The 25,915-nt window shown below is 43.7% G+C and overlaps 1 protein-coding gene across 7 annotated transcripts in view; it reads right to left on the reverse strand.

The window, feature by feature from the left end:
- The window catches only part of Smarca2 (SWI/SNF related, matrix associated, actin dependent regulator of chromatin, subfamily a, member 2), a 172,315-nt gene that overhangs the window by 51,222 nt on the left and 95,178 nt on the right, over positions 1–25,915 (reverse strand). For all 7 annotated transcript variants that reach the window (XM_052714360.1, XM_052714355.1, XM_052714359.1 and 4 more), the window contains exons 24-27: positions 22,060–22,223; positions 16,295–16,522; positions 11,244–11,321; positions 6,487–6,705 (exon numbers count right to left, since the gene is read on the reverse strand). In XM_052714360.1, the coding sequence (XP_052570320.1) occupies positions 6,487–6,705; positions 11,244–11,321; positions 16,295–16,522; positions 22,060–22,223 (689 nt within the window). The remainder of the gene's footprint in view (positions 1–6,486; positions 6,706–11,243; positions 11,322–16,294; positions 16,523–22,059; positions 22,224–25,915) is intronic.

A 25,915-nucleotide genomic window follows, 5' to 3' on the forward strand; every position in this document is an offset into this window, starting at 1 on the left:
GGTTCGTTTAGGCTCATCAAGAAGCAAACCCTTTGTGTTCCATCACAGAATTTCTTCAGTTCCAAAGGCCCACCCCAATCCATAGATGGCAGGGTAGGTGGGGACTACTCAGAATGGCACTAGAGACCCAGCATGGAGCACTCTCCCAGGAAGTTGCTGTATGAGAGGAAGGTAAGACGGAGAGCCTCCTTCCACGAGAGAGGCGGAGGTCAGGTGTAGTGGGTCTCTGTTCCACCTATATGACCTTGAAGAACCAGCCCCTAGGGTGTGGCCTTGGGGCTAGCTTAAGAGTCAGGCCTGAAGACAGTGCCACCTGCTGGATATTCTTGCTCAATTACCTCTAGGTTCCTAGCATGGAGCATCTACATCCTTGGCATTTCCCAAGTGACAGGAGTATCTTTACCTTGCGACTTCTGGGGAGCTTTGGTTAGGGTTGGTCACAGAAGATCAATAACGTGACTAGAGTGTTGGAACCTTGGCTTATATATTAGCTGGTTTCTTGGTGCTGGGACACATATCAGAACGTTTAAAGGAAGAAAGGCTTACTCTGGCTCACAATGTCAAAGAGTTCAGATCATGGTTACTTGGCTGTTGTTTCTGGGCCAGTAATCTGGTGGAAGGGTGTGGTGCAACATAGTTGCTTGCCTCATAGCAACCAGGAAGCAGAGGGTGAGACAGAAGTATGCTGAGGACAAGGCATACCTAGTTGACCATCTTTCCTCTGGTTAGACCTTAGGTACCACCAGCTCCCAATAATGCCGTTTTATGAACCCATCAGTGGATTAATACACTGGTGAAATAAAAGACCTCATGTTACAATGGCCTCTCAATGGATGGCTCCACCAGCTGGGGACTAAGTCTTCAGTATACAGGCTTTTGGAATGACATATCACACTCGAACCATAACATTCAGCCTGATCTCCAGAGAGGCCAAAGAGCTTGGAGACTGAAGTCAGTCTATTGGCCAATGGTTTCATCAATCACGTCCACTTAATGAAGCTCTAATATACACTGTGATGGCTATTCTTGGCTGTCAACTTGACTGTATCTGGAATGAATTACAATCCAGAAATGGAGGGCACACTTGTGATCCAGATCTTGAGGCAAGAAGACAACATGTCTTTCATCCAGACCTTGAGGCTGAAAGGCACACATTTAATCTGGGCCACACCTTCTGCTAAAAGCCTATATAGGGACAATGGAAAAAGGAAAGGTTCCTTCTTCGCCTGCTTGCCCTCACCTTGTCAGCACATCCATTCCTTCACTGGCATTGAAGCCTACTTCTTCAGGATTCTAGCACATATAGAATACCAGCTAAGACTGAGCAGCTACTAGATTCTTGGACTTTCCATTCACAACTAGCTATTGCTGGACTGCAGCCTGTAAGTCAGTTCAATCTATCTATCTATCTATCTATCTATCTATCTATCTATCTATCTATATATATATATATAGATATATATATATATATATATATATATAGAGAGAGAGAGAGAGAGAGATTCATACCATAATAGCATAAGTTCTATGACTCTAGAGAACCCTGATTAATAAACACACCCTGACGACTGAAGGTTCGTGGACTTCCTGTTTGAAGTACCCACTGACATGGTAAGAGACTGAGGCACCTTAAATATATATGTAAAGGTGAGGAAAATCTGCCTGTCTTCATTTGGTTCACATACATCATCATTAAACTAAAGCTGTAGATGTATTTTCCCAAGTTCTGCAAGCCACTCTAGTAAAGAATCCGAAGAGCTCATGGAAGCCTCTAAGCCAATCAGGAGAAGGCATGGGGCCCTTGGGTCTCCCAAAATGTGGCTGGTACCTGAAGTTACAGGCAATCTTATTGGGGATTGTACCCCTGGATCTTGTAGAGCTCGAGGCAGCACTGAACTACTGTTGGGGCTGACATGAAACATTGTCCCTTCAGAGTCAAAACTTAAGGTAGGGGCTGTAGAGATGGCTTAGTGGCTAAGAGTGCTTGCTGTATCATCATGAGAACCAGAGTTCATATGTTGGTACCTGTGTCACAAACTGGTCATCTCTATGATGTAATTCTAGTTCCATGGGATCTGATACCCTTTTCTAGCCTCCACGTGTATATATGGATACACATCCACACACATGTGTGCACATACACTCGCACAAACACACATAAGTAGATGAAATAAGTCTTCAGAAGACAACAAAATCCCTCAAGGTGTTGCAGGTGGAAAAGCATGCTCAGAGTTATGTTCCCCAGGAAGCTAATGTGGCTTGACCTTCAGCTTCTTCTAGGACAATCTCTCACTATGTCTTTCATATGGTCATACACTAATACAAAAATCTGTAAATGTCAGACATTCCATACCGTTTGTTTTTAAAAAGCTCCTGGGCCTGCCCAATCAACAGAGCCTAAAAATTGGAGGCTTCACAACCCCTCCGTGGTAACCTGGCAACCATTAAGGAAGGGGCCAGTTTCGATGCATCCCACATATTCCAACACAGTGTCCAAGAAGCAGCCAAGACACAAAAGAGATTGAGACTAAAGAAACCAGAGACTTAATGAAATATCAGAACATAGAACAGCTTCTGGCTGAAGCTGGTGGGCCAGGACCCCAGACGTCAGGAGTACCAGTCATCAAAGTCTCCAGGAGCATCAAAAGGGACCAGGTGTACATCCAGACCTCCGGGGATAACAGTGGCCCATCAGCCTTGTACCAACTCTCACAGAGACTCATGGGTGGGAAGAACCAAGATGCATGTCACCAAGGTCATTCTTAAACAGCAGAGGCCGTCTTGGGAAGGATGATATGATGGATGACCCCAGGTTGGCCCACTGGGTAAGGGGATATTATATGGACCACTACCAAAGATGAAGTTAATCCAAGACGGGGAAACTGCCTACCACTGACAGCATTTACGTTTCAATGGAAATGGATTTTAAATCTACTTGAAATACTTTATTTTTTTTAAAAAAAACATTATGAATCAAGAAAAAATTTTTAAATCTTCCAAATAAACCAACTCTCTCCAGGATTCTGTGGGAATTTTTGGCATATTCCAATTATAGAATAAAACCTGTTTGTGATGAAACTGTATTTGTCGGGAAAGCAGTAATATCGTTTACATTTATCCGAGTATGCTGAGGTGGAGACTGCTAGGTGTGCATCAACGTTTTGCTCTGCTCTCCTGGGCTCACAGCCGCAAATGTTCCTTTGTTCTGTAGACAGCTGGGGTGGCCACAGGAAGGAGGCCCCCACAACGGGAGGTAAGTGGAAGTGTGTGGGACAGGTGAGGCACAACCACCAGTCCCTACACCCCGGTATCATGCCATTTCCCTCTCTTTCTGCTCATGTGGACAGAGGCTGCCCAAGTGAGCAGGGGCTCCAAAAACCTGGCTACCTGAAGAATGTCATGGAGAACAAAGGCCCTCACCCAGGAACCATCAGCACGGATGTTTTATGCCTGAGAAATGACCCCAACTTATGTTTTGGAATAGGTTTCCAGATTAGTGTATTTAGGTTGCTTCTGTTATGGTAGGGGCTAGAACCTGGATCTACACTCTACCCTATAGTCTGTTTCACTGTGGCAACCAGTAGCACTTAATAGCTGCACATGGAAGTCCTAAATTCTAACAAGGTATCGATCCAGATCCGGCTTACCAACCAGCCAGGAAGTCGGACAATGACTGAGGATGCTGGGAAACTAGGATGGTGCTGTGATAGAGGGCAAAGGGATGTGCAAGCACGCTGGGGTGTGCAAGTAGTGTTTATCTTCTGAAACAACCAATGAACTGAGCCTTGAAGGATAAGTTAAGTTCAAAAGAGCAGGACTGGGAAGTTCATGACAGACTAAACCTGAGTCCTCTAACATTTCACCCATGGGGCTGTGATGTAAAGACAGAAAACACATTGTTCTGTTCTTTCCAGGGCAAAGAATCAAGGTCAGGGAGGAACCACAGGGAAAGAGAATTCTGTCCAGAAAGAGGAAGAGCCAGTCATCAAGGCTGACCTTGAACTTCAGGGGCTCTGAAGACAACAAGACAGTGTGCTGCCTTTGAGGGCCAGCCAGCCTCTTGGCATGGGCACTCGAGTGTGGACTGAGCACGGGATGGTTGCAGCTCCATCCAGCCATCTTCTGACTCTGGGAGTCTATGCACCTTCCAGGCCTTAGCTGAGCTGGCCTTCTACAGTGTTGCCAGGAAAAAGAATGATTTCAGCCTTGTTGGAGCATATCTTACTCTGTAATGCCTGCCAGTCTCCCTCTCAAGGCTGCGTTGGCTGTGAGGACTCAACATGGCAATCACCAGCAATACAGAACATCTCTCCACACCCAGGCCCCTAAGAAACCCCTCAATTTCATTTGATAACAGCAAAGACTTACTAGCCTTGTATTAAACAGGATTGCTCCTGGGTCAATAACGACATCAAATGACACTAAGTATCCATTTTTCCCCAAGGGGTTTGGGTCAAGGGGTCAGGTGTCTTTACTTAACAGCAACTAGACCATACAGAACAGGAAATAACAGTTTTCAAAAGGACTGCCCAAAAGGTACATTCCACTAAAGTTTTACTGAGAACAGCTTCAGTCCTCTTGGATGACTGGACACACTGTGAGGTACCTTAGGGATAAAAGTCATAAATATCAGTTTCCTCTGAGGAATTAGTTCTTTAGGACAGACTAGTTTTCTGTTTTGAACTGTGCCTGTGGTGGACAAAAAAGGAGTCTGCTGCACACACTCAGAATGCCCTCCAAGCACCACTGGGAAGCCAGTAACTTTCACTTTCCTAAGACTATAGTTCATTTCCACAATCACTCACTAAGTTGCTTTACATGTGGGTTACTAAGGGATAGAGTAAATGATGAGACGCTATCCTAACACGAAGGCTTCCCAAGATTAATGCTGCCATTCTTCTTCAGAGTAACTCACTATGATTATAAAACAAAAGATAAGTTCGGTTATTATCTTGACCAATAAACAGGGCTATCTTGCCTATCACATCTGGGGATTACTCATATCAAAAAGAATTGATTTTAAAACGTGGGCCTAGACTATGATTCTTTCATCTCCTGTAATAACATTCCAGGTGACTAATATATTGCTTAAATAAAGAGAAAAGAAATCCAATTTTCCCAAGCTCAGAAATGAATATTAAACAAAACCTTACATTGTAGGATGAGTCTTAATTATACAACTTCAACCTTAACATCCAAACAAAAGGAATTCATAGAGCTGTATTCTGAGAAAACCCTAATCCTTGACTGGGTCCACACATAAGTTACATTTTATACGCGATTGTTGAACCATAAACATGAGTGATGCCTTCTTAGTTCATGTTGTAGAATCCCACAGACACCATCTTTTCGAAACTCAGGTCACATCCTTGTCATAACGCAACACCCCTAGAGAATCGTCCCTCAAGTGGTACCAAGACCATCTGCCTCAGAGAGCCAATCTCAAAATCCTTCCCAGTTCCTCTCTCCCTTCTTAAGACCCAGACCTTGAAATCCTTGGCTCACAAAGCCTGGGAATTATATCCCCTCTGAGAAAATGGATGGTGCCCAACTCTGGCTTCTGTTCAGTTTGGTTTTTACCCAAATGTGCATACTATTTCCAGTGCTTGCTTGCTGGCCCTGTCTGGAAAGCATGTCCCAGGCTGTTCTGCCTGTTAGGTACTAAGTCTGCTCAAAAGAATGGAAAGGACAGCTAAACCACTGAATGAAAGAACTCCACTGGCCATGACATTGCCACACATGGCTGCCATGACCATGGTGATATTTCTGGGGTCTCAAAGGAACATTGTGAGATTTTAGTCCCCAGTCAAAATGAGAAATTACCACTTTCTGAAGAGAAAAAAAAAATCTTCACAAACTTCAGAATAACATTTTTTCCCCCTAACCATCATTGATTCTAGTCCAGGTATCATTGGTGTTTAACACAGATAAGTCAAGCCAGACCGATACTGCACACGCAAACACATCAGGTAGCCAATGAATTATCACCCACACTCTCTGGTCTTCACCTTCTTCATCAAAACCAAATTGTACAAAGGACCTTCCATATCTAAATGTGCGGCAACCATGAAATCACAGAGCTAGAAAACAATGTCACCCCTGAACTCTCTGTGCAGGCCATGCAGAAATAAATCCACGATTAAAGACCATGAAATAAGGGGAACAATTAAAAAGATCTCTAAGGCCTCCTCGTCCATTTTGAGAAAGTGAGGCGTGGCCAGACAATTGACCGTAAAACATTAATGTGTCTCACAGCCCTAGTAATCCTTACTTCATAAGGCCAATTCTCCTCTAGCAAAAAACAAAACCAAAAACGCTTCACTCTATTTTTTTCCCCAAGCATCGCCTGGAAACACAGAGTGACCATGACCTTTCAATGTTCAGGAGCCCAGGCCCTGCCACCAGCAAGTCTGCCACAGCAAAGAATTCCAGCCAAGTCACAGAGAACACTCCAGCCACCGAGTGAGTTGAAAAAGCCACACCTACCCGGAGCCACTGCTTCTCGGTGAGGGCGTCGCTGTAGTCCACATCCCGGCGCTGTCGAGAACCCCTACCAAATATCTTCTCCTCCTCTTCTTCACAGGTGAGCCTTTCCACTTCGGCGTCATCCTTAATAATCCAGGAGGGCAGCTCATCTTCCTCCATCAGGCGAGGCTTACGCTTTGGATTTCTGGCATCCTCCCTCCTCCGGTCCATGTCCATGCGCTGGGGACAGGGATAACAGTGTCACCAGAGGGAAGAGGACTCTGTGGGACAGAACTTAACAATCTCAGAAGTTGTCTTCCACTGCAGACATGTCCCTTTCTGTCCCTTTTATCCTAGTCGGCTCGCTCTAGTTCATCCTTAAAGCACAGTGTCGACACGAGTGATCTCAACGTGTCGAATCTCCTTCTACCTCTATACCCATCATTTGAATTTGTTTTTACATTAAAGAAAATACCCTCTTCTTAAGCCTATCTTCTTAGCCTATAGTGTGTGTGAAACTCCACCTTAAATAACAGTGAGAAAATTCAAAAGGAGAATGAATGCATTTTAAAAACGTGAGCCCTGGACCCATAGGATGCCTCTGAGAGTGAAGGTGCCTGCTGCCAAGCCTGACGACCCGAGTTCCGTCTCTGGGACCTACATGACATGATAGAAGGAAAGAATTCATTCAGCAAGTTGTCCTTTGACTTCCACACATGTGCTGTGGCATGCACACGCTACATGCAGGATAAATATATGGGGAAACAAATGTATAATTTATTTCTCCCCCAAAACAAGTGAATTCTTTGAGTGTATATATATATATATATATATATATATATAAAGTCTAATAAGGATATTAACCTTGAGCAGTAAGATTTTTGATTTTAATTGAACAGGGAAAAAACATTTAGGGGGAGGGTATCAGTGACCCGGGTACCTCCCATCATGTTACATGTTGAGGGGACATGGATTTTTACACTGGTCAGCTGTCACCAATACATCAACTTCTCAGTACACAGTGCAGGGTAGGAAAGGAACATACTCTTCAATTCTTTACTTTTTAAAAGTTCAGCTCTTAGGAAAATACAACAGACATCACCTCAAAGTCAGCCTCTTCTCAACTGGCCAAGATACATGTGAAACAGCTTCCCTTGGTGGCCTTCAGAAGCCTGTGCCTTCACCTCTCACTTCCTCCTTAGAAATCCTGTCTCACTCTAAGTAAAGGATGCCCCCCACACCCCATGGCTTTAGCAGAACAATCTGGTATGTGTCAAGGAACTACACAGCACTTTCCTTCTCTATACACTAGTTACATATATACAGACCATCTGCACAATGAAATAAGTCATTAATCATTCATTATTTACCTACTCCCTCTTCCTCTGGCTCTACAAGATGGAAACAAGGCAATAAAACAATTTTTTTTCTTAAAAGCTGAAACTGATAGAAAGTGAAGGAAATATTTGCTACTTGAACCCAAATGTGACTTAAAAATTAAGGGTCAAAGCTCCTTAAACTATGCTTTAACATTTCTGGAAATCATTCTGTCTGCGGGACAGGATAAGCTTGGGGCATGGGGGCATCCCATTGGTGGATAAATGTGGCTGCTCTGCTCTCTCTTGCTATACTTAGCTTGCGATGCTAGACTTAATCCAGCCATCTAATGCCTGGCTCAGAAACAGATGGAAGCTTGGCAACGAGCGATGGGAGGCTTTCTTTAAGGCAGGACCCAGCCAGAGGTTGCATGAGGCAACCTCCTAACAGCTATCAGATAACTAGTAAGAACGAAATCTCCCCATGACCTATCTACCCTGTGACAAAATGCTGCCACTTCAAGTTCTAGCTAGATAATTCCAGAGTCCTAGACCAGAGCTTGTGAAATGACCACAGTAGGTTGACAAATGGAGAGTAAGTCTTATTTTTTATATTAATAAAAATAAGCCATGTACATGATTTTTCTTTAAAGAAAGGTAGATTCAATTAAATATAAGCTGCAAGTCCTAACGATTGTGTCTCTCTCTAGAGATTCTACTCCCACAATGCCTCTGTAACATCTTAAGTCAGTATTGGATAAAAAGACTAACTTTTGATTGAATTACTGTATGGATATATTTGCCTTAAGGCCTTATTAGAAACCTTAACATTAAAAAAAAAAAGAAACCTTAACATTTACAATAATTTTTAGCCTTTGTGGCAAATATGGCCTCTAAAAGCCTATTGTTCATATATTGGCTCAAGATACATATCTGAAGCATGTTGCTATGCTATCAAATAAAATTTTTAGGTTAAACTCACAGGTTATCAGTATAAACAGTGAGTTATTTGATGTCTTGGTTTTAGAAGAAAGCAATACCACTGTTTAAAAGAAAGAGTATTCTTTGAAAGACACTATTTGATTACAGTATCTATACATTAAAATAAGTCTCTATGAACGTGATGCACAGAAATAATTCTGAATAATAAATAAAGACTTTAGGGATATGAGCTCCAGAGACTTGGCCAGCTCACATTCCTTTCTTCTTTCTCACTAAACTCTTTCATCAGAGTAGCTGGCATGGAGTCAAATTCTATTTCCTGCCCCCTGGTGGAGGTGCTAACGAACAGCGAAGTGGCCAAAGGTAGCCAGAGAGTTAAGTTTTGAAAATTAAACCAAACAAAAACCTGTATGGCTCCCCTCCCCCAAATAGATGCTAACACTTAAGACACAGGCATGAGTGCTCACAAAGTTAAGGCGCTTACAAAAGAACATTTGTCCCTTAGGCAGTCTGGCCTGTTACAAGCCTGCTCTTCCCAGGACACATACTCATTTCCTAGTCATAGGAAGACCTGGCCTTGGACACACGCCATTTTTGTCTGAGGTTTTCAATTTCTACAAAAGTCCAGCTTCAAAGAAGGAACGAGAGGCACTGTTTCTCCCTGATCTCAGGGCCACCAGGGACTGCCTATCCCTGAGCCAAATCTAATTTGGGAGTATCTGAGGCTATAACAGTGTTGACTCACTGCCAGGGAAGCCTCTTACCTCAGGGTTCCCCAGTCACCTACATTCTAGTAAGCTCCTCAAAGATTGACGTTTATTTCTGATGTGTCTCCCTGTTTAAAAATTTAACCTATAATTGTGGAAGAGTAACAGCAGACCCCCATGCTACTGCCCAGTCTCTCTAAAGTGGCTTCACCTGGACAGCGAAGAAATACATTTCCTAAGCCAGGAGTTATTGCCACGGCTGCCTGCGTTTTTCTGAGAGCTAATGGTCTTTTATTATGAGTCATTATGTGTGGGCACAATCTGTGTTCTCTAGACAAAAGCCATCCAAACAAATAAATAAACTCCCCACAAAAAACGACACAAACATCCACTCAGCCTGAGCTCTATTCTCACGCCCTCCTAAGCTTTAAAAAAAAAAAAAAAAGGTAGAGATTGCAAGCCCATTGGGTCATAGTTGGCTTAATTCTGTTTTCTTTGGCCTACAATGTTACAGAATAATATTAGTAAAAGTCCTGAATTTGGTTGCACACTTTAACGCTGATTATTTCGTCTAACGGTGTGGATTCCTAGCTTCTCTTCAAAACTGGTACAAACTTCGGGCTAAATGGGTCTCACATCTCCACCTTATAGCCCCAACACCAGTAACAGAACCTTTAATACACCCCTCCTCTCTGTGTCTTGCTCAGGCAGAGTGCATTATCCAAGACCCCAGGGCTTTCCAACTGGTGCTCTGATCAGGGTCCTTCACTGTTCCTACACCACAGCTGTGGTGCAGCTATGGAGCACACGTATTCCTTCTCTCCACAATCAGGCTAAAGGCCTGAGATGAAGAGCAAGGTGACTGAAAATACTGGAGGGAACCTTATACTTTACCATCCGGATCTGTCCTGCCATCCGGCAAATATCACCATCCATTCAATAATCTCTTACATAACGACTACGTGCCTAGGACTGTTTTGGCCATTTAAGAGTGGGTGTAGAAGCCTGAAGAAGGTGGTACCCATCATTCTGCAGCTGCTGAGCAGCCCCCCTCACAGATGGGGCTTGTTCCCCAACCACTGTGGCATGTGGTACACCTCACATGTAAGTCAAACTGAGGTTTTAGGAAACTTATAGATGCTATATGTCACGGAACTTCAAGGTTAAAGCCAGGGACAACAGATTCTAAAATACCAAGGTTCTTTAACAAGAAGCAGGTTTTGCTCTGTGAACCAAGGCCATATCTTCCTATGCACACACCACAAAGGCGGTGTGTATCTTCCCTGCAACAGTTTTAAGGGCCATTGCTGTTCACCTGCTCCTCCTATTAGGAGGAAGCTGGCTTGGGCACAGCTGCAAGCTGAATTCTCTGAGAACGGGCTGTCGTCCAGTCTGATGCTTGGCTGGATCAGAAGTGGATCCCTGTGAACTGTGGACCATATAGCCTGTCCAGAGGGTGAGGCTGTGACTCAGCTCTGGCCAACTGCTTCCATGCAGAGCTCTGGGCCTAACACTGCCCCATCTCCTTTTCCAAAGGAAGCCAGAAATTAGGATTCTTTTCATGCTGGCAACAAATGCAAAATTTTAAGAACTGCTATGTGGGCCAAACACAATATGTCTGCAGGCTAAAACCAGCCAGTTTGCAGACTCTGAATTAAAAAAAAAAAAAAAACAAAAAAAAACCACACACACACACACACGCACAGGCTTCAGCACCAAGGTTCTACCCGGTATGCAGGCTGCAGGCATCCTGGATACCAGAAAAGGGGGACAGGAGGAAGGTAGTGGTTTCCCATGATTCCTGCGACATTACCATAAAAAGATCAAACTCTTCTTCCCGGCGAGCAATCATCTGGTTCAGGGTCTCGTCATCGGGTACTTCATCTTCTTCCTGGGTTAAAAACAGAATGATTGAACAGGCTTTAAGGACAGAGACTGGAGAGAGAGAGAGAGAGAGAGAGAGAGAGAGAGAGAGAGAGAGAGAGAGAGGTATTCTGTCCTGTTTCTCCAGACAAAAAGGGAAGGGAAGGGCCCCTCAGTTTAGTACCTGCCATTTGTATTTTGTGAGCTTTTCAAACAGTCTTTCTCCAGCAGGAAATCTGTCTAGGGCGGGAAATCTGCTCTCTAAGAAACACCAGCTCTCCTGGGTGTGGATCTTTTCTGTAACTTTTAAAGCGAGCTACTTAATGTCTCCCCGCCTCCATGACCTCATCAGCAACATAGGCGTGACATGTACTTCACAGGAGGATGCCAGCCTTAGCCACAGAAACTCACAGGAAATGACTGCTTAATGTTAATTCTACTAATTCCACTGATGATACTGCAAACGCGAATGTTTTTATTTTCAAAGGTTTATCCAAAACAATGAGTTTCTGTCACTAAGCAGGAGGACAAGCGATATATATTCATACATATACATACACAGGTACCGAATACGGAATCTTTAAGATATATTGAATCAATGGTTTCCAGTGGACACTATTATTGCTGGTGGTTCAAACTGCACTTAGGACACAATTAAAAACTATCAATATAAAAATACCCCAAAACTCTACCCAATTAAAACAATCTAATGAAAAAAAAAGATTACATAAGGCCTAAAAGTTCCTAAATTTTACATATTCAGTTAAACAAAGGCACATTTTCTGCTAATTTCTCAGAAACCAGCAATTCTCAAGGTTTTAGGGACTAAACAGTATGCTGTGGCTTCCACGATCTTAAAAAAATACCAGGAGCCTAAGAGAGATGATGTCAGCTCCCAAGATACCTTGCTTGCTGCAGGGACTTAGTCTTAGAAATGAATGCAACTCAATAAAGTATATGACCTAAGATAATAATTACTACTGAAAACCCTTCCAGTTTAATTCAACCCCATGTTTTGATTAAAGTCAATCTGTCTAAATATATTATATTTCACATGACAAGGAGGTAGACTTGCTGGAGACGGGGCTCAGCCTTTACACGATCGTGTACCTGGCGACGGCACTAGTGAACAGAGGTCTCCATTGCTTTCACTGTGATACGACCACCTGCATCTTTTCACTCACACAATGAGGCCAGAGGTGTCCCCAGGCAAGATGCAGATTCTCCTAGACACTGCCAGGACACCCGTTCACAGAGACCTGAGTCCCCAGAGCATAAATTGTCTGGGAAGTTTACAGGAACTCTTGCTGTGTTCTTGGTACCCTCACACTTCATGCCAGCTGTGATCATGGCACCCTGCGCTGCCCTGGACTGCTGGGACAGAAGCCATTCACTGCAGTCTGCAAAGGTCCCCCATTGACTTCATATCAGGGCATAGACCACCAGAGCCTGGGAACAGCTGCCTGACACAGTCAGAGTCGGGAAGGGACATAGAGTCCCGACAAGCTGCAGACAGTGAGCAACAGTTGGCACGGAACTCCCCTGTAGGCCCTACATGGTGGTCTGCGGGCCTGAGCAAGATCAGCCACTCCCGGTGGGTTAGGAAGGCTAGCAAACTCGAGGCTTCCTCGCCCATCATCTCACCTGGGCAGGTAACATTTTTACAAGGTAACAGTTTTCAAAAAGCCAACAAGAATGCAGGGGAGACTCCTGGCTGAGTACCGGCTCTTGCCACAGCATGCTTTGTCAATGTCCATGTCATTTAACACAGTGGCTTAAATATTTTTTATCACATTACTTATTATTTGAAATGTATTTATTATATTAATTACTCGATATTTATTTATTACGGAAACACATGTGCTATGGTGCACGTGTGAACATCAAAAGACAACTTGTGGGAGTCAGTTGTCTCTTCCAACATGTGGGTCCTGAGGTCCAAACAGTTTGGCAGGCTTGGCGGCAAATACCTTTACCTGCTGGGCCATCTCACTAGTCCACAGTGTACTAGGAAATGGCCAAGTGTATAAGCTAAAGCAAAAGGCACCTGACAATCTAACTCCTAAGTCTGTATCAAATCTTCAACTTAAAAAAAACAGAAATGGTGAATTATTTGAGATTTAAAAAGGCTTTAGATGTGTGTAGATGTTTGAGTGCATGTGAACAATTTTATTTCTCATCATTTTCTGAAATTCAACAGGTAACTAATCAGATACACACACACATACACACACACACACATACATACACACACACACACACACACACACACACACACACACATATATCAGACAAATTAGGAGGCACAACAGCAAAACACTCTTCACTTTTCAAAAAGATTCATTTCATATCAGTCTCTACTTCCCATGCAGGCTCATGTCAGAAATGAAGACTATGTAAGAAAGACTTTAAAGCTTTACCTCACCCACCAACACCCAAGGCAGTCTCTCCCTAGAAACCTGCTGGCCACACCGGTCAGTTAGAAAAAAAAAAAAATGGATGGAGTTAGAAAAAAAAAAATCATCCTCAGTGAGGTAACCCAGACCCCAAAAGACAAATACGTATTCACTTATAAATGGACGTTAGCTTGTAAGCCTTTGTAAGTCATGCCATAATCCACAGAACCACAGATGTCAGGCATAGATCAAGGAAGGGTCTAGTGGGGAGGGAGGGATCTTCCTAGGAAGGAAAAATAAAATAGTTACACATAGATGGGGGCAGAGACTGGGCCAGGAGGGTCAAATGCATATGCGAAGGGAAAAGGGGGTAAGTGGGGAGAATACAGGGAGAATCAGCTAAAACTAAGGGCCATTTGAGGGGTTATATGGAAACCCTAAAATGCATACATATATCAAGGTGATCTAAATGGAATCACGACATAACAGGGCCGTGGGTGGGGGTTCCTATGTGGACATTTCTCATTACCCAGTGAAGACTCCAGTTCTGGGAATGGGCTATACCTAATTGAGTTATTTGCCAAGGGGACCCATGAGAACCTCCAAACACCCAGAATATTTCCAAGACTATTGATTGCTGTCCACAAACTGATGGTAGAGCCCCCTTGCTGAAGACAACACCTACACAACTCACTGAACATGGAGAAGTCAAGCTGGGGGTGCCTACCCAGAGCCTTCACCTTTACTGACTTGTGTTCAGGGTCCTGGCAGGTACCCTGCATGCTATACCAGAGCAGAAAGGTAAACACCAACCCAGCTATAAATCCTGTGATCCACAATGGTGACGTGTATGCAAGATGGGCTAGCACAACAGTGTTACAAAGCCTGTGGGATTAACCAACCAATATCTGACTGAATTTAAGGTCCGCTCCTTGAGATGGAACCTATCCTCAGTACTGCTTGGATGACCAAGAACCTGAGACCTTAGGGGAAAACCAAATACTCCTGTTCTGCTAAAAGAACATAGCAATAAAATGACTCTAACGACATTCTGCTGTACCCATAGATCAGTGTCCTGCTCAGCCATCATCAGAGAAGCTTCTTCCTGCTATAGAGAGGAATAAATACAGAGACCCACAGACAATGTGCAGAGAACGAGAGCGATCTTAGAACACTGGGTGTTAGATGGGATGTCTCCATCAATTCCCTTCCCTCAAGGTTCAGGAAAGCCTGTGGAAGAGGAGGTAGAAAGACTCTAAGAGTCAGAGGGGATGGAGGACACCAAGGAAACAAGGCCTTCTAAACACAGGAGGAATGGCACACATATGAACTCACAGAGAGTATAGCGGCATGAACAGGGCCTGAACTCACAGAACAGCATGAACAGGGCCTGTACAGGTCTGGGAGTGCAAGTGGACACAGACTCACATTCCTAACCCAGAAGCTATCTCCAACTGATAACCATTCACAAATAAGAGAGTAAGAACCAATGTGGACTTGGGTGGGTGGGAAGCTGGGGAGGATCTAGGAAGAGCTGGAGGAGGGGGAAACCATAATTAGAATATATTATATGAAAAAAATCTATTTTCAATGAAAAAATTAATAAAAAAAGACCCTTAAAAGAATTTAAATTTTAATTTATAGAGGACTTCAAAAACACAAAACCAAACTGCATGTATGCAGTGAGAATAGTATTCTGTGTAAACATGCAAAATAAACTTATGCTCTAACTTTCAAGCACAGGTACACAATGGACAGCTTCATGGTAAGAACTGATGCTGATGTTCTGCATTCCAGATGTTACAGACATGTTCTAAAACACACTGCAGGTTCATTTTAGGCCGATGATTTGTGTCTCTGTATGTGTCTGTGTATGTACAGAGTGGCCCTAGGGCCTCACACCAGCAAGGCAAGTACTCCAGCACAAGAGCTATACTCCCAGTCCTAAAATGAATGTTTAGCATAAAATGACTGAAACTGGTCACCTAAGAGAGTGAAGTGACTCGATAAAAGATAATCAAAACACTGTTTGCACAACTCTGGAAATTTTTGTCAATAGAGACTTTAGGGCTTGGGTGACTTTTTCCTCCACCTCTGCTCAGTTCTTAAAAAGATCTTTTTTTGTGGTGGTTAAGGTCGAGATTTCCAAACTCATGGGCTAAAGACGCTGTGAAGGGCATCTTATAAGTGTGCTGGAGTAGTCCCATCCCCGAATAAAAAGCAACAGAGACAGGGCTCTGCAATGTGAGAGGAGGGAAAAACGAGGCAGGACCTAGACTGTCTTAATCCTGCAGTTTCACAGCTTGCCTATAGGAGGCAGCACTCACAATACAATAAAATACACTTGGCGGTTACCGACCCCCAAGAGGAGAGGGAAGTATCCAGAGGCTAAGCTTTGAGAATCCTTTGGCAATAGTTCTTAAGACATTCATGCAAATAACTTTTAGAGGTTTTCTGTGTTTGGGATATAAGATAGCAGCTAATTTGGTCAATTTTAATTAACACCAGCCCAGAAAATTCTTTAAGGAACAAAGACGTTATTTTTTAATCCTTTGGGGACAAAAGGTCACCTGCTAGATTTCAGAAACTTGGCTTTCTTTAATACCTCATTCTCCTCTTCATGCTCCAATATGGCCTGCAGGAATGCTCTCCGCTCGTGGCTGGATGACTTCTGATCAAACATGCCGGCCTGGATAACCTTCTGATCCACATTCAGCTTGTATTTGGCAGCTGCAAGAATCTTTTCCTCGACACTGTTGACAGTGCAGAGCCTCAGCACTCGGACCTCATTTTGTTGGCCAATTCGGTGAGCTCGGTCTTGGGCCTGCAGATCCTGTTTTTGAGAACAATATGCTGTGAGGATCCAGGCACCAGGATTAACCCACCAAACAGGGCTACCTAAGAGGGAGATGTGGGAGGGTTCCATAACCAGTCTTTACAAAGGTTAGATTTTGCTTACACGTTAAAACACACACACACACAAAGCTATTGTCTTTGGAAAAGTTCAAGGTCATTTCCTACTGAGGAAGTCTGGGTTTACATCAACCGTGCCAAGTGAAATAACATCCCAGGATTTGACATCTAGCTCTAAAAATAGTTTACCTATCTGTAGGTTTGCCATGAAAATTAGCCCTCCATTGAAACAAAAACCAATATATCTGAGGTCAGAATTAAGATTTAGATTATTACCTACAAAAACATTTTCAAGTAGGAAGACACACAGTCTCTCCAATGCAATGTGTTAATGACACTATTACATCATTGAATTGTACTTTCATGCATTGTACATACATACATATATATATGCACATTTCATTATATACACAAACCTACATACATTCATACATACATTATACAGATAGTGACTAACCAGCTACCCAATTCCTGGACCTAGCCCTATCAAAGATGCAGTACTTCATTTTACAAGTACATCCTAGTGTATCTGGAAATGCAAGTGATTGCTGGTAGGATAATAAAGTAGAGAAATGAGGGAAACTGGAGTGAGGGGAAATTGGCACAGTATGCCAAAATGTAAATACTGGGCATGGCTCTGCCTCAGAACTCACTTTTTTTATCCTGAAGAAACTACCATGGGTATCCATAAATATTATAAATAAGAATGGGTGTCTTTTAACATTACCTATTCTTTTTGTAATTTTTTTTCTTAAAAGAGGAAGTAAACACTCAACAGTGCTAGATGACTACAGACTGCAGTGTGCACCAGCAGACACACGAATTAGCAGAAGCCTCAATGGCACAGAGCTGAAAGTGGGAACTAGAAGTTGTGAATGAACATGGACACTTGGTCCCATGTGAGTACATCTACCTACGCCCTGAAAAAGGTGAGAGCATCAAACACCAGCATGCCAACAATGTCTACATTGCCCACTTGGGGCTTTATTTTTAATAGTCTTCATTTTGTTTATACACATCTTAACAGTTTCCTCTACTTTAAATGTGTTGATATTATAATATGAAAAAGGGCTTAATGAAATGTTTAAGTAAAAACTTCCATAAACTTCCGAAGCCATCCCCTAACTTTATAGCTACTCAAATAAAAATATATTGGTATGGTCCTTTTAATCGCATGGTCCAGGCGAGGGACCAGGTCTGTCGCTGATTAGTTATTTACACACGTCCCCTTAGATCGGCCACGTTTTTAGGACAGAGGTCTACGCTGTTTCTTGCATTCCTAGCATTACACTCTGAATATGGCCGACACTCAGCTATAAGCTTGTCCTTCCAACCAGCCCAGGTTCCTGTCATCTGTGCAACACAAGGGGACAGTGGACAAACGTGTGCCCAGGGGATTTGTTTCGGCTACAGGGACCTGTGAAACAGGGCAATTAATTTAGGCAGAAGTTCGCCCTTAGAAGACATGTGAAAACTTCATGTAAACATCTTGTGCTGAACCATGACCACAATGGGGGTCAGATCATCAGATTATTTTCTAAAGCGGACAATGTAAAATAGGTAACTAAAATGTTTCCCTGTGGAGGGCTCAATCATCTCTTCCAACACATCTTCACCAGGACACCTAAGCAGCAGTCAATGACAGGCTCTCTGTCATCAACCTTTCTTTCCATTAGAACTAAGGTGAGCCAATCATTTCTGTAACAGGGATCATAGTAAAGATTTGGGCTCTCTGAGCCAGAAGCAGAAACTTGTGGTGATATATTGTATCCCCCAATATATTGTGTACCTTAATAAAGCTTAGCTGAGGACCAGAGGAAAAAGCCAGCCACTATATTAAACATAAAAGTCAGGCAGTGGTAGCACACACCTTTAATCCTAGCACTCAGGAGGCAGAGATCCATCCGTAGCTCTGTGAGTTCAAGGCCACACTGGGAACAGAGCCAGGCGTGGTGGCATACACCTTTAATTCCAACACTAGTTAACCATAAAGGTCTGGAGGTCTGTACAGACAGACAGGAAGTGACAGAGCTGGGCAGAGAGAGGACATGAGATGGCAGGGACAGAAAGGCATACAGGCATGGATATACAGAAAGTAGGTCTCTTTGGAAGCTGAGGCGTTGGGGTGAGGCGAGGTTGGCTGTGGCTTGCCCTATTCCCTGATCTCTCGGCTTTCACCCCAATATCTGTCTCTGGGTTTTTATTAATAAGATCATTTAGCGCCGGGCGTTGGTGGCGCACGCCTTTAATCCCAGCACTCGGGAGGCAGAGCCAGGCGGATCTCTGTGAGTTCGAGGCCAGCCTGGGCTACCAAGTGAGTTCCAGGAAAAGGCGCAAAGCTACACAGAGAAACCCTGTCTCGAAAAACAAAAAAAAAAAAAAAATAAGATCATTTAGCAATTGTCTTACAGAAACTCTTCTCTCCAAAGGGACTAGACCCTTCACTAACCACCAGCTTCCTATTTATGCTCCAAACATGAAAACTAGTCCCCTCTTTGAGGCAGTAGCAGACCAGGCTTGCCCAGAATGGGTAATAATCTGCCCTCTGTGTAAAAGAGGCTGATGGACGCCAAGATGCAGGTGGCAGCTGATGACAGGGTCAGTACAGACACAGGGTGGACCGTCCCAGAGTCCTCGGGAACTTGTTGTAACAGTTTTGGTGGCAGCGGCAGCAATTTGGGTTTGTGTGGCTAGATCACCTGTCTATTTGGAAAGTAGCCACAGTGGGCATTTCTAGGATGGAGAGGCTTAGAGAATCTGAGTCCCTAAGAGGGAAAAAAAGGCTGCATGTTACAAATAAGAACTAAATGCTGTAACTATTGGGTAGTTCAACGTTTCTGAGATTTCTATATATATTTTTGTTTTACTTTGAGTTTTTGTTGTTGTTCTCTATTTGGGGCAGTACTGGAGATTAAACCCCCAGCCTCATACATGTTATTTTAGATGAACTATATTTCCAAGCCCTGCTTTTACCTGACAGGGTTTCTCTGTGTAGCCCTGGCTGTCCTGGAACTCACTCTGCAGACCAGGCTGACCTTGAACTCAGAGATCTTCCTGCCCCTGTCTCCAGAGTGCTGGGATTAAAGGCCTGCAGCTTTCTTTCTGTTGTTGGTGGCTCCCCCCCTCCGCCCCGCGCCCCACTCCGCCCCGCCCCCCCTCCCACCACCTGGCTTGCTTTTACTTTTGGAGACAAAGCATCACTAAATGGCCTAGGCTGGCCCTGAAGTCACTCCACAACGCCAAATGGGATGAATCTACCTGCTTCTGCCTCCCTCACAGCTGACACTACAGACCTGTGCCACAAAGTCCTGTTTATGTCTGGGGTTTCAATCAGTAATCTCAAACTTCATCACCCTCATTTATGGGAGATGACGTGTGGTGGTTTGGATGAAAGTGGCACCGACAGGCCCATAGGGAGCGGCACTGTTAGGGGGTGTGGCCTTGTTGGAGTGGGTGTGGCCTTGTTGGAGGAAGTGTGTCACTGTGGGTGGACTTACGTTTCAGAAGCTCAAGCCAGACCCAGTGTAGCTTGCTCTCTCTCCCTGCTGCCTTCAGATCTGGATGTAGAACTCTTAGCTACCTCTCCTGCACCATGTCTACCCGTGTGCTGCCATGCTTCCCGCCATGACCATAGTGAACTAAACCTCTGAACTGTAAGCCAGCCCCAATGAAATGTTTTCTTTTATAAGAGTCATTGTGGTCCTAGTGTCTCCTCACAGCAACAGAATGCTGACTAAGACATGATGTCTGAACTCTAGACCCAGCCAAGAAGAGGGCCTCTCTGGAGACTTTATGGCTGACTGTTTTGTTATACAGCCACGGAACTTTCAGTTAATAATGGAAATCCAAAGCTGTGTTTCTCATCAACAGTTTGAAGAGAGTCTGGTAAATGCAGGATTTTGTTGGTAATTCTGAATTCATGCATTCTCTCTTTGTTTCCAAGTAGTTCAGACATTGAAAGCAAAGAGGTAGGAAGAAAACTACAGATCTGTCACCCTGATAGGAATCCCGCCTGAACTGCAGAATGCAATCAGGGATATTGAAATAGATACATTAAAAGTGTTTCTGGCTGGGTGGTGGTAGCACACACCTTTAATCCCAACACTCAGGAGGCAGAGAGCCAGGCGGATCTCTGAGTTCTAGGCCAGCCTGGTCTGCAGAGCAAGATCCAGGACAGTCACCAAAACTACACAGAGAAACCCTGTCTCAAAAAAACTGAGGAAAAAAAAAGTGTTTCTGAACTTGAAGCAAGCAGACTCTGCTGGGGGCTCCCCCCTTAGTTCTGTTTCAATCTTCTCATCCCACAGAGAATGACTGGGATCAATGTGCAACACAGAGGTACCCAGGCTCATTGAACTAGATACCTGGGGGAGGGGCAGCAGCTATTCTTTAAGAGCTGTCTTTCAATTCCAATGTGCCCCTGCACTTCACTCCCGGCCAGCAGCACTTCCTGGAAGTCCCTACCACTCAACCTTCCCAATTACCATGAGACGGGCAAGTTACAGCTGAGGGTGGCCAACTGCTGAGGAACCTGGGTGAGATGGACACAGTTCACCTTCATATGTGAGAAGTGTGGTCCCCACTTTTAGCAGTTGGAATCCAGGGTTGGCTACACTATGTATCTTACAGGCAGATGCCCTGTGTCCTAGGGTTCGCTAGGAAACCTGTGGCAGAAAAGAGCTAGCCAACATTTATTCTGGAACCACCAAAATATCCCTTTTAAAGAATACATCTAATGATGCCTAGAAAAAAAAGCTAACATAACAAATACTCTCCATAGGATAGTGTGTATGTGTGTGTGTGTGTGTGTGTGTGTGTGTGTGTGATTTTAAATGACATACAAAATAGAAGGTTAACTATTAACTATCCTATACTAACTGTTCATGAAGAAGTTACTTGACTCGCTTGGGACTCAGTCTCCTTAATGGCAAAACCGTAAAGAGTAACATTCATGCCCTCTCAGGGTGATTGTGGAACTGAGTGAGGCAAGGCACACCGGGAGGCCGGTGCGGAGGGAGTGTTCCGTGGGTGCTAGCTCTTGTGCTCCTCAGTTTGTTTTTACTATTTCTGGTCCTGGAGGTCAACAGCAGAGCCTCACGGAAACTGAGCTCACAGTCCGCCACTGAGCTCCACCCCCAGCCCCGGGAACGTTTTTTGATTTATCCTTCACCAGATGCAATTTGCTCAATGGCAATCCCAAGAGATGGGATTAAGACAGAAGAAAGCGAGTTTTCCAGCCCACTCTTGGGCTCTTCACAGGCTTGGGTATAGCAGAAATAGCTGCGCTCCAAGGGAGATAAGAAAACAGCCATAATAATTGGTTGGGCTATTTCTCCTTTGGAGAAATTGCCCGGTCATTTAGAAATGTGCTCTGTCCTATAAACGTGAGTGATGAAACTGATAATCTTTCCCTTCCTCTCCAGGGGGAAGCCTGGGCGCCCAAGGAGATATGCGCACCTGATGAGGATTCCAGTCGCTGTCAAAGATGACCACCGTGTCCGCGGCCTGAAGATTTAAGCCCAGGCCCCCAGCTCGTGTGCTCAGCAAGAAAATGAAATACTGGGACCCGGGTTCATTGAATTTCTTCAGCAAAGCAGCGCGATCCTCAGACTTGGTGGTGCCTGAGGGGATAAGAAAAATAAATTTGCCAATTAACTCCCGTCCGGAAAAGGCGGAGAACTAGACAAAAACGCCTGCTTCCTTGAGAAACACACCCCCAGTCCTCTCAAGCGCTGGTGAGGTCATAGTTGGGGGGTTTTTGTAGTTTTAGAAGGAACTTAAAGCATTTTGCAATCAGGAAAAAGAAAAAAAAGATAGAAAGGAAGAGAGTGTTTACCCGCTTCTGACCATATACCTTTGTAACTTCACAAATTCTAGAACATTCTTACTCTAAGATGCAATGAAAACATTCCCCGGACTTATTTCTGGACTTAAAAATAACTAATAATTTAAAAGCCACCCACATACATGTATACACACATGCTTGAAAACAGTGATTATAATGGGCTAAAGGAGCTTTTCTGAGAGGCATTAGATCGAGGACTTATTTCCCCCAAGAGAATTAAAACAAAATGAAATCTGCTCTCCACTGCCTGAGCATTCTTATTGGTACTAAGGACAGGATGGTAAAATCATCCACGTGAAGGGACTGCTTCCATTCTGAAGACCCGAAGCCACACTTTCTAAAGGTGAACCTCCATGTTTCTGAGACTGACTCGCTGCTCTTTGGGTTAAAAGATGATGCTAAACTAATACCAGTCAACCGAGTAGGCTGTTAGATACCAGGGTGGTCATGATAGGGAGTTTTGAAGAGTACAGACTCAGCAAAGATCGCCAATCCCGAGTGTGGGCACTCACTTGTGGGCACACCTGTGACCCACTGTAGCCCTCTGGAACATATTTATCCAGCCTCTTCATAAAATGCACCGTGGAAAGGGCAGCACAAAACTTCACCAAGATTCCACCTGAATGTATTTCGCAAGGGAAGTGGTGATGCTGGATTCTGAACAGGCTGATGGGGAAAATCTAAGCATGTTACATGATACTCCCTGGCTGGCTGCTCTACAAATGTTATTCCGATGCATGGTTCTGTTTTTAAGATGAAAATATACCACAATTTATTTCAGAGGATTAAAACACTTAGCTGACTCCAGCCAGAGGAATCAAGTTACTTACTAGGGTCAAGTTCCCAAACATGGGGATCTGTTTTTCACATTTAGTAAAAATAATGAGCATCCTCAGGAGGGGAGAGAAGCAATCCCACAAATACAGCAAGCAGGGATTAGGAGCCATGGTCTGGGGGCTCTTGTAACAAAGCAATGTTCTTTAGACTAGTCTTACTTTCTAAATTAGATTTTTTGTTTGGTGAACTGCTCAAATCCTTCCAGGGGGAACTGCAGGAATCTAGACTTGGGGGAGGGGTGGTTTATTGAGTGGGCTCTGAAATGTGCAAACGTTTTTTTTTTTTTTTTTTTTTCTTTTTCCCAGAACTGGCTTGCTGAGATTAGAGCAAAACCATTTGTCCATGATGCTAATGAACGGAAGACATGTTTTGTTTTGCAGGAGACCCTCTCTATACTGCCTTTCTAGTTACAGTCTTTTCCACAGGAAGAAAACGTTTGACTTCTGTCTGACAGTTGTAGAGACCCCTGTCTATTATTAATTGGAGAGCTTGCCACATGCCCTTCACAAAACAGCATCATGACAGAAGTGGGTGCATAGCAGGGCTGGCTACCTTATGACTGGGACACAAAAAGCCTAAGGGAAGGGTTGGGGCCCATCATCTTCTTGAAAGGCATGTCCCCAGGGACCCAGAGACTTCCCACTAGGTCCCACCTCCTACAGGGTCAACCACCTCCCAGTAAAGACATTCCCGGGAGCAAACATTTAACACACAGGACTTTGGAGGGAAACTGAAGATCTAAGCTAGAGCTTTTATCCCTCTGTAAAGGGAGAATTCTATGTGAAAACCACACCTACCCTTTCGTTAGGAATAGTGAGGACTGAACCCACAACCTTGCACATGGTCGGTAAGCACTCTATCACTAAGCTGCAACAAGTCCTGTAGAACACCCTAACCCTATACTTGATCTTCTTCCTACACAGGGTTCAGTCTGAGAAGATTATAACATTTTAAGCGTGTCCCAGGCATGTTTTGTGTCTTGACATACTTGTATGAAAGTAACGCCAGTGGCAGCATTAGTTTATTCACAAGGAATCATCGCTCACATGTTTGTTCTCTGCCCTGAATTAAAAGAAAAGCCAAACAAACAAACAGAAAGACTTCTCAAATGGGGAAAGGGGAAATAATGACACTGGTTCAGCAGCAGCCAGGCACAGAAACTGGCACTTGGATTCTCTGAGGTTACAGCCTTTAACAGTTTTAATCACTGAAAAATGATCTGGTAAAGATTAAGTCTTAAGATATGAATAGAACCAACTGGGAAATACGCCTACCCAGGATGCAGTAACCTCAAGTGTAACACAGAGCCCCAAAAAATAACAGTGTCAAAATTCATTAGTCAAAGAGTCCTCGGGCTCTCCACCAGAGACCTCAGGCAAACAGATCAAGCGTGTATCTTCTGAGTGCTTAAACTTTAAAAAACAGCTGGAGACTTGACATATTACAAAAATAAACAAAAAATATTCAATCACTTTCCAGGTAAAGCTATCCAGCATTTCCTATGAGAAGATCTAGAATTTCCTGGCTTTCCACCTCCATTGGTAGACACTGTTCACTAGCAACCTCTTCAGTATTGCTAGGGGAGTCTCAAACTGCCTTGTAAGAGTTCATCCAAAGGCAAGCGATCCTCGACGAAGGTGCAGGGGATTTAAAGTGCTCAGTACCAACATCTATTTCATGTGTACCAGACTCTGGTGTAGGACACAAGTCATTACAGGAACACAATTAACCGCAAGGGGCAATTGTATTGAAAACTAAAGAATTTGCCAGAAGGAACACATGGAACACATTGCCAGACTGTCATTGATGGCTAATTTTTCACTGAGTTTTGGCTGTCTTAAGAAATTTCATCTTCTGGATGAAACTTCACCATTTGCACTCACAAAGGAAACAAAAAAAAAATCGTTTCCCATGACAATAAAACAATAGTATAGCGTAAGTCTATCTGTACAATCACAATCTTTGTAGGAAAATATTTGCTTAGCTTTTATCAAGAGTTTTTTTTCCTCCTGAAGCCAAAGTTGAGATGTCAAATTTAGTAACGAAAATCTGAAGGTGTTTTATGACCTGGATGATAGGGTGGTATGGGAAACAGCTGGAAGGGAAGTTCTAACACAGCCATGTGTATAACACTTTCCACTTCCAAAATGAATGGCTGCTGTTTGTAGTGTAGTGGAGGAGCCTGTCCAGACATCATGGTCCCCACGCAACACTTTTACACAACTTCATCTCTCCTGAAAGAACTGCCTACTCGTCCTGTTTCCCTAGGTCTCAGCTGTGCAGCCAAGTTCAGAATCTGTGTTAGAATGCTGCTGATGGCCAAGCTAATTGTATTTCAAAGGTGGAGTTATTTCCCTGGGCATGCTCAAACCAAGCATTCTTGAAACTAGATAATCCAAGTTAGAAGCCGGTTTCACAGCTCAGTTTTGTGTGTGTCGAGTCTTCTAAATGGAGACTGTACTGACCGACACAAAAAAAAACTTATTTATTGAGAAAATTAACAATACCCATGAAGTATTTTCCCTTTTATCCTGCATGTAGCCTTACATTAGCTGAAGAGGCAGGCAAACACAAGAGAGACTGGAAGTCACTTTTTGCCACTTTTTTTTTTTTAAAAAAAAGATGTTTCTG

The sequence above is a fragment of the Peromyscus californicus genome, unplaced genomic scaffold (genome assembly GCF_007827085.1).
Source record: "Peromyscus californicus insignis strain IS unplaced genomic scaffold, ASM782708v3 Scaffold_4__1_contigs__length_199733344, whole genome shotgun sequence".
Taxonomy (NCBI): Eukaryota; Metazoa; Chordata; class Mammalia; order Rodentia; family Cricetidae; genus Peromyscus; species Peromyscus californicus.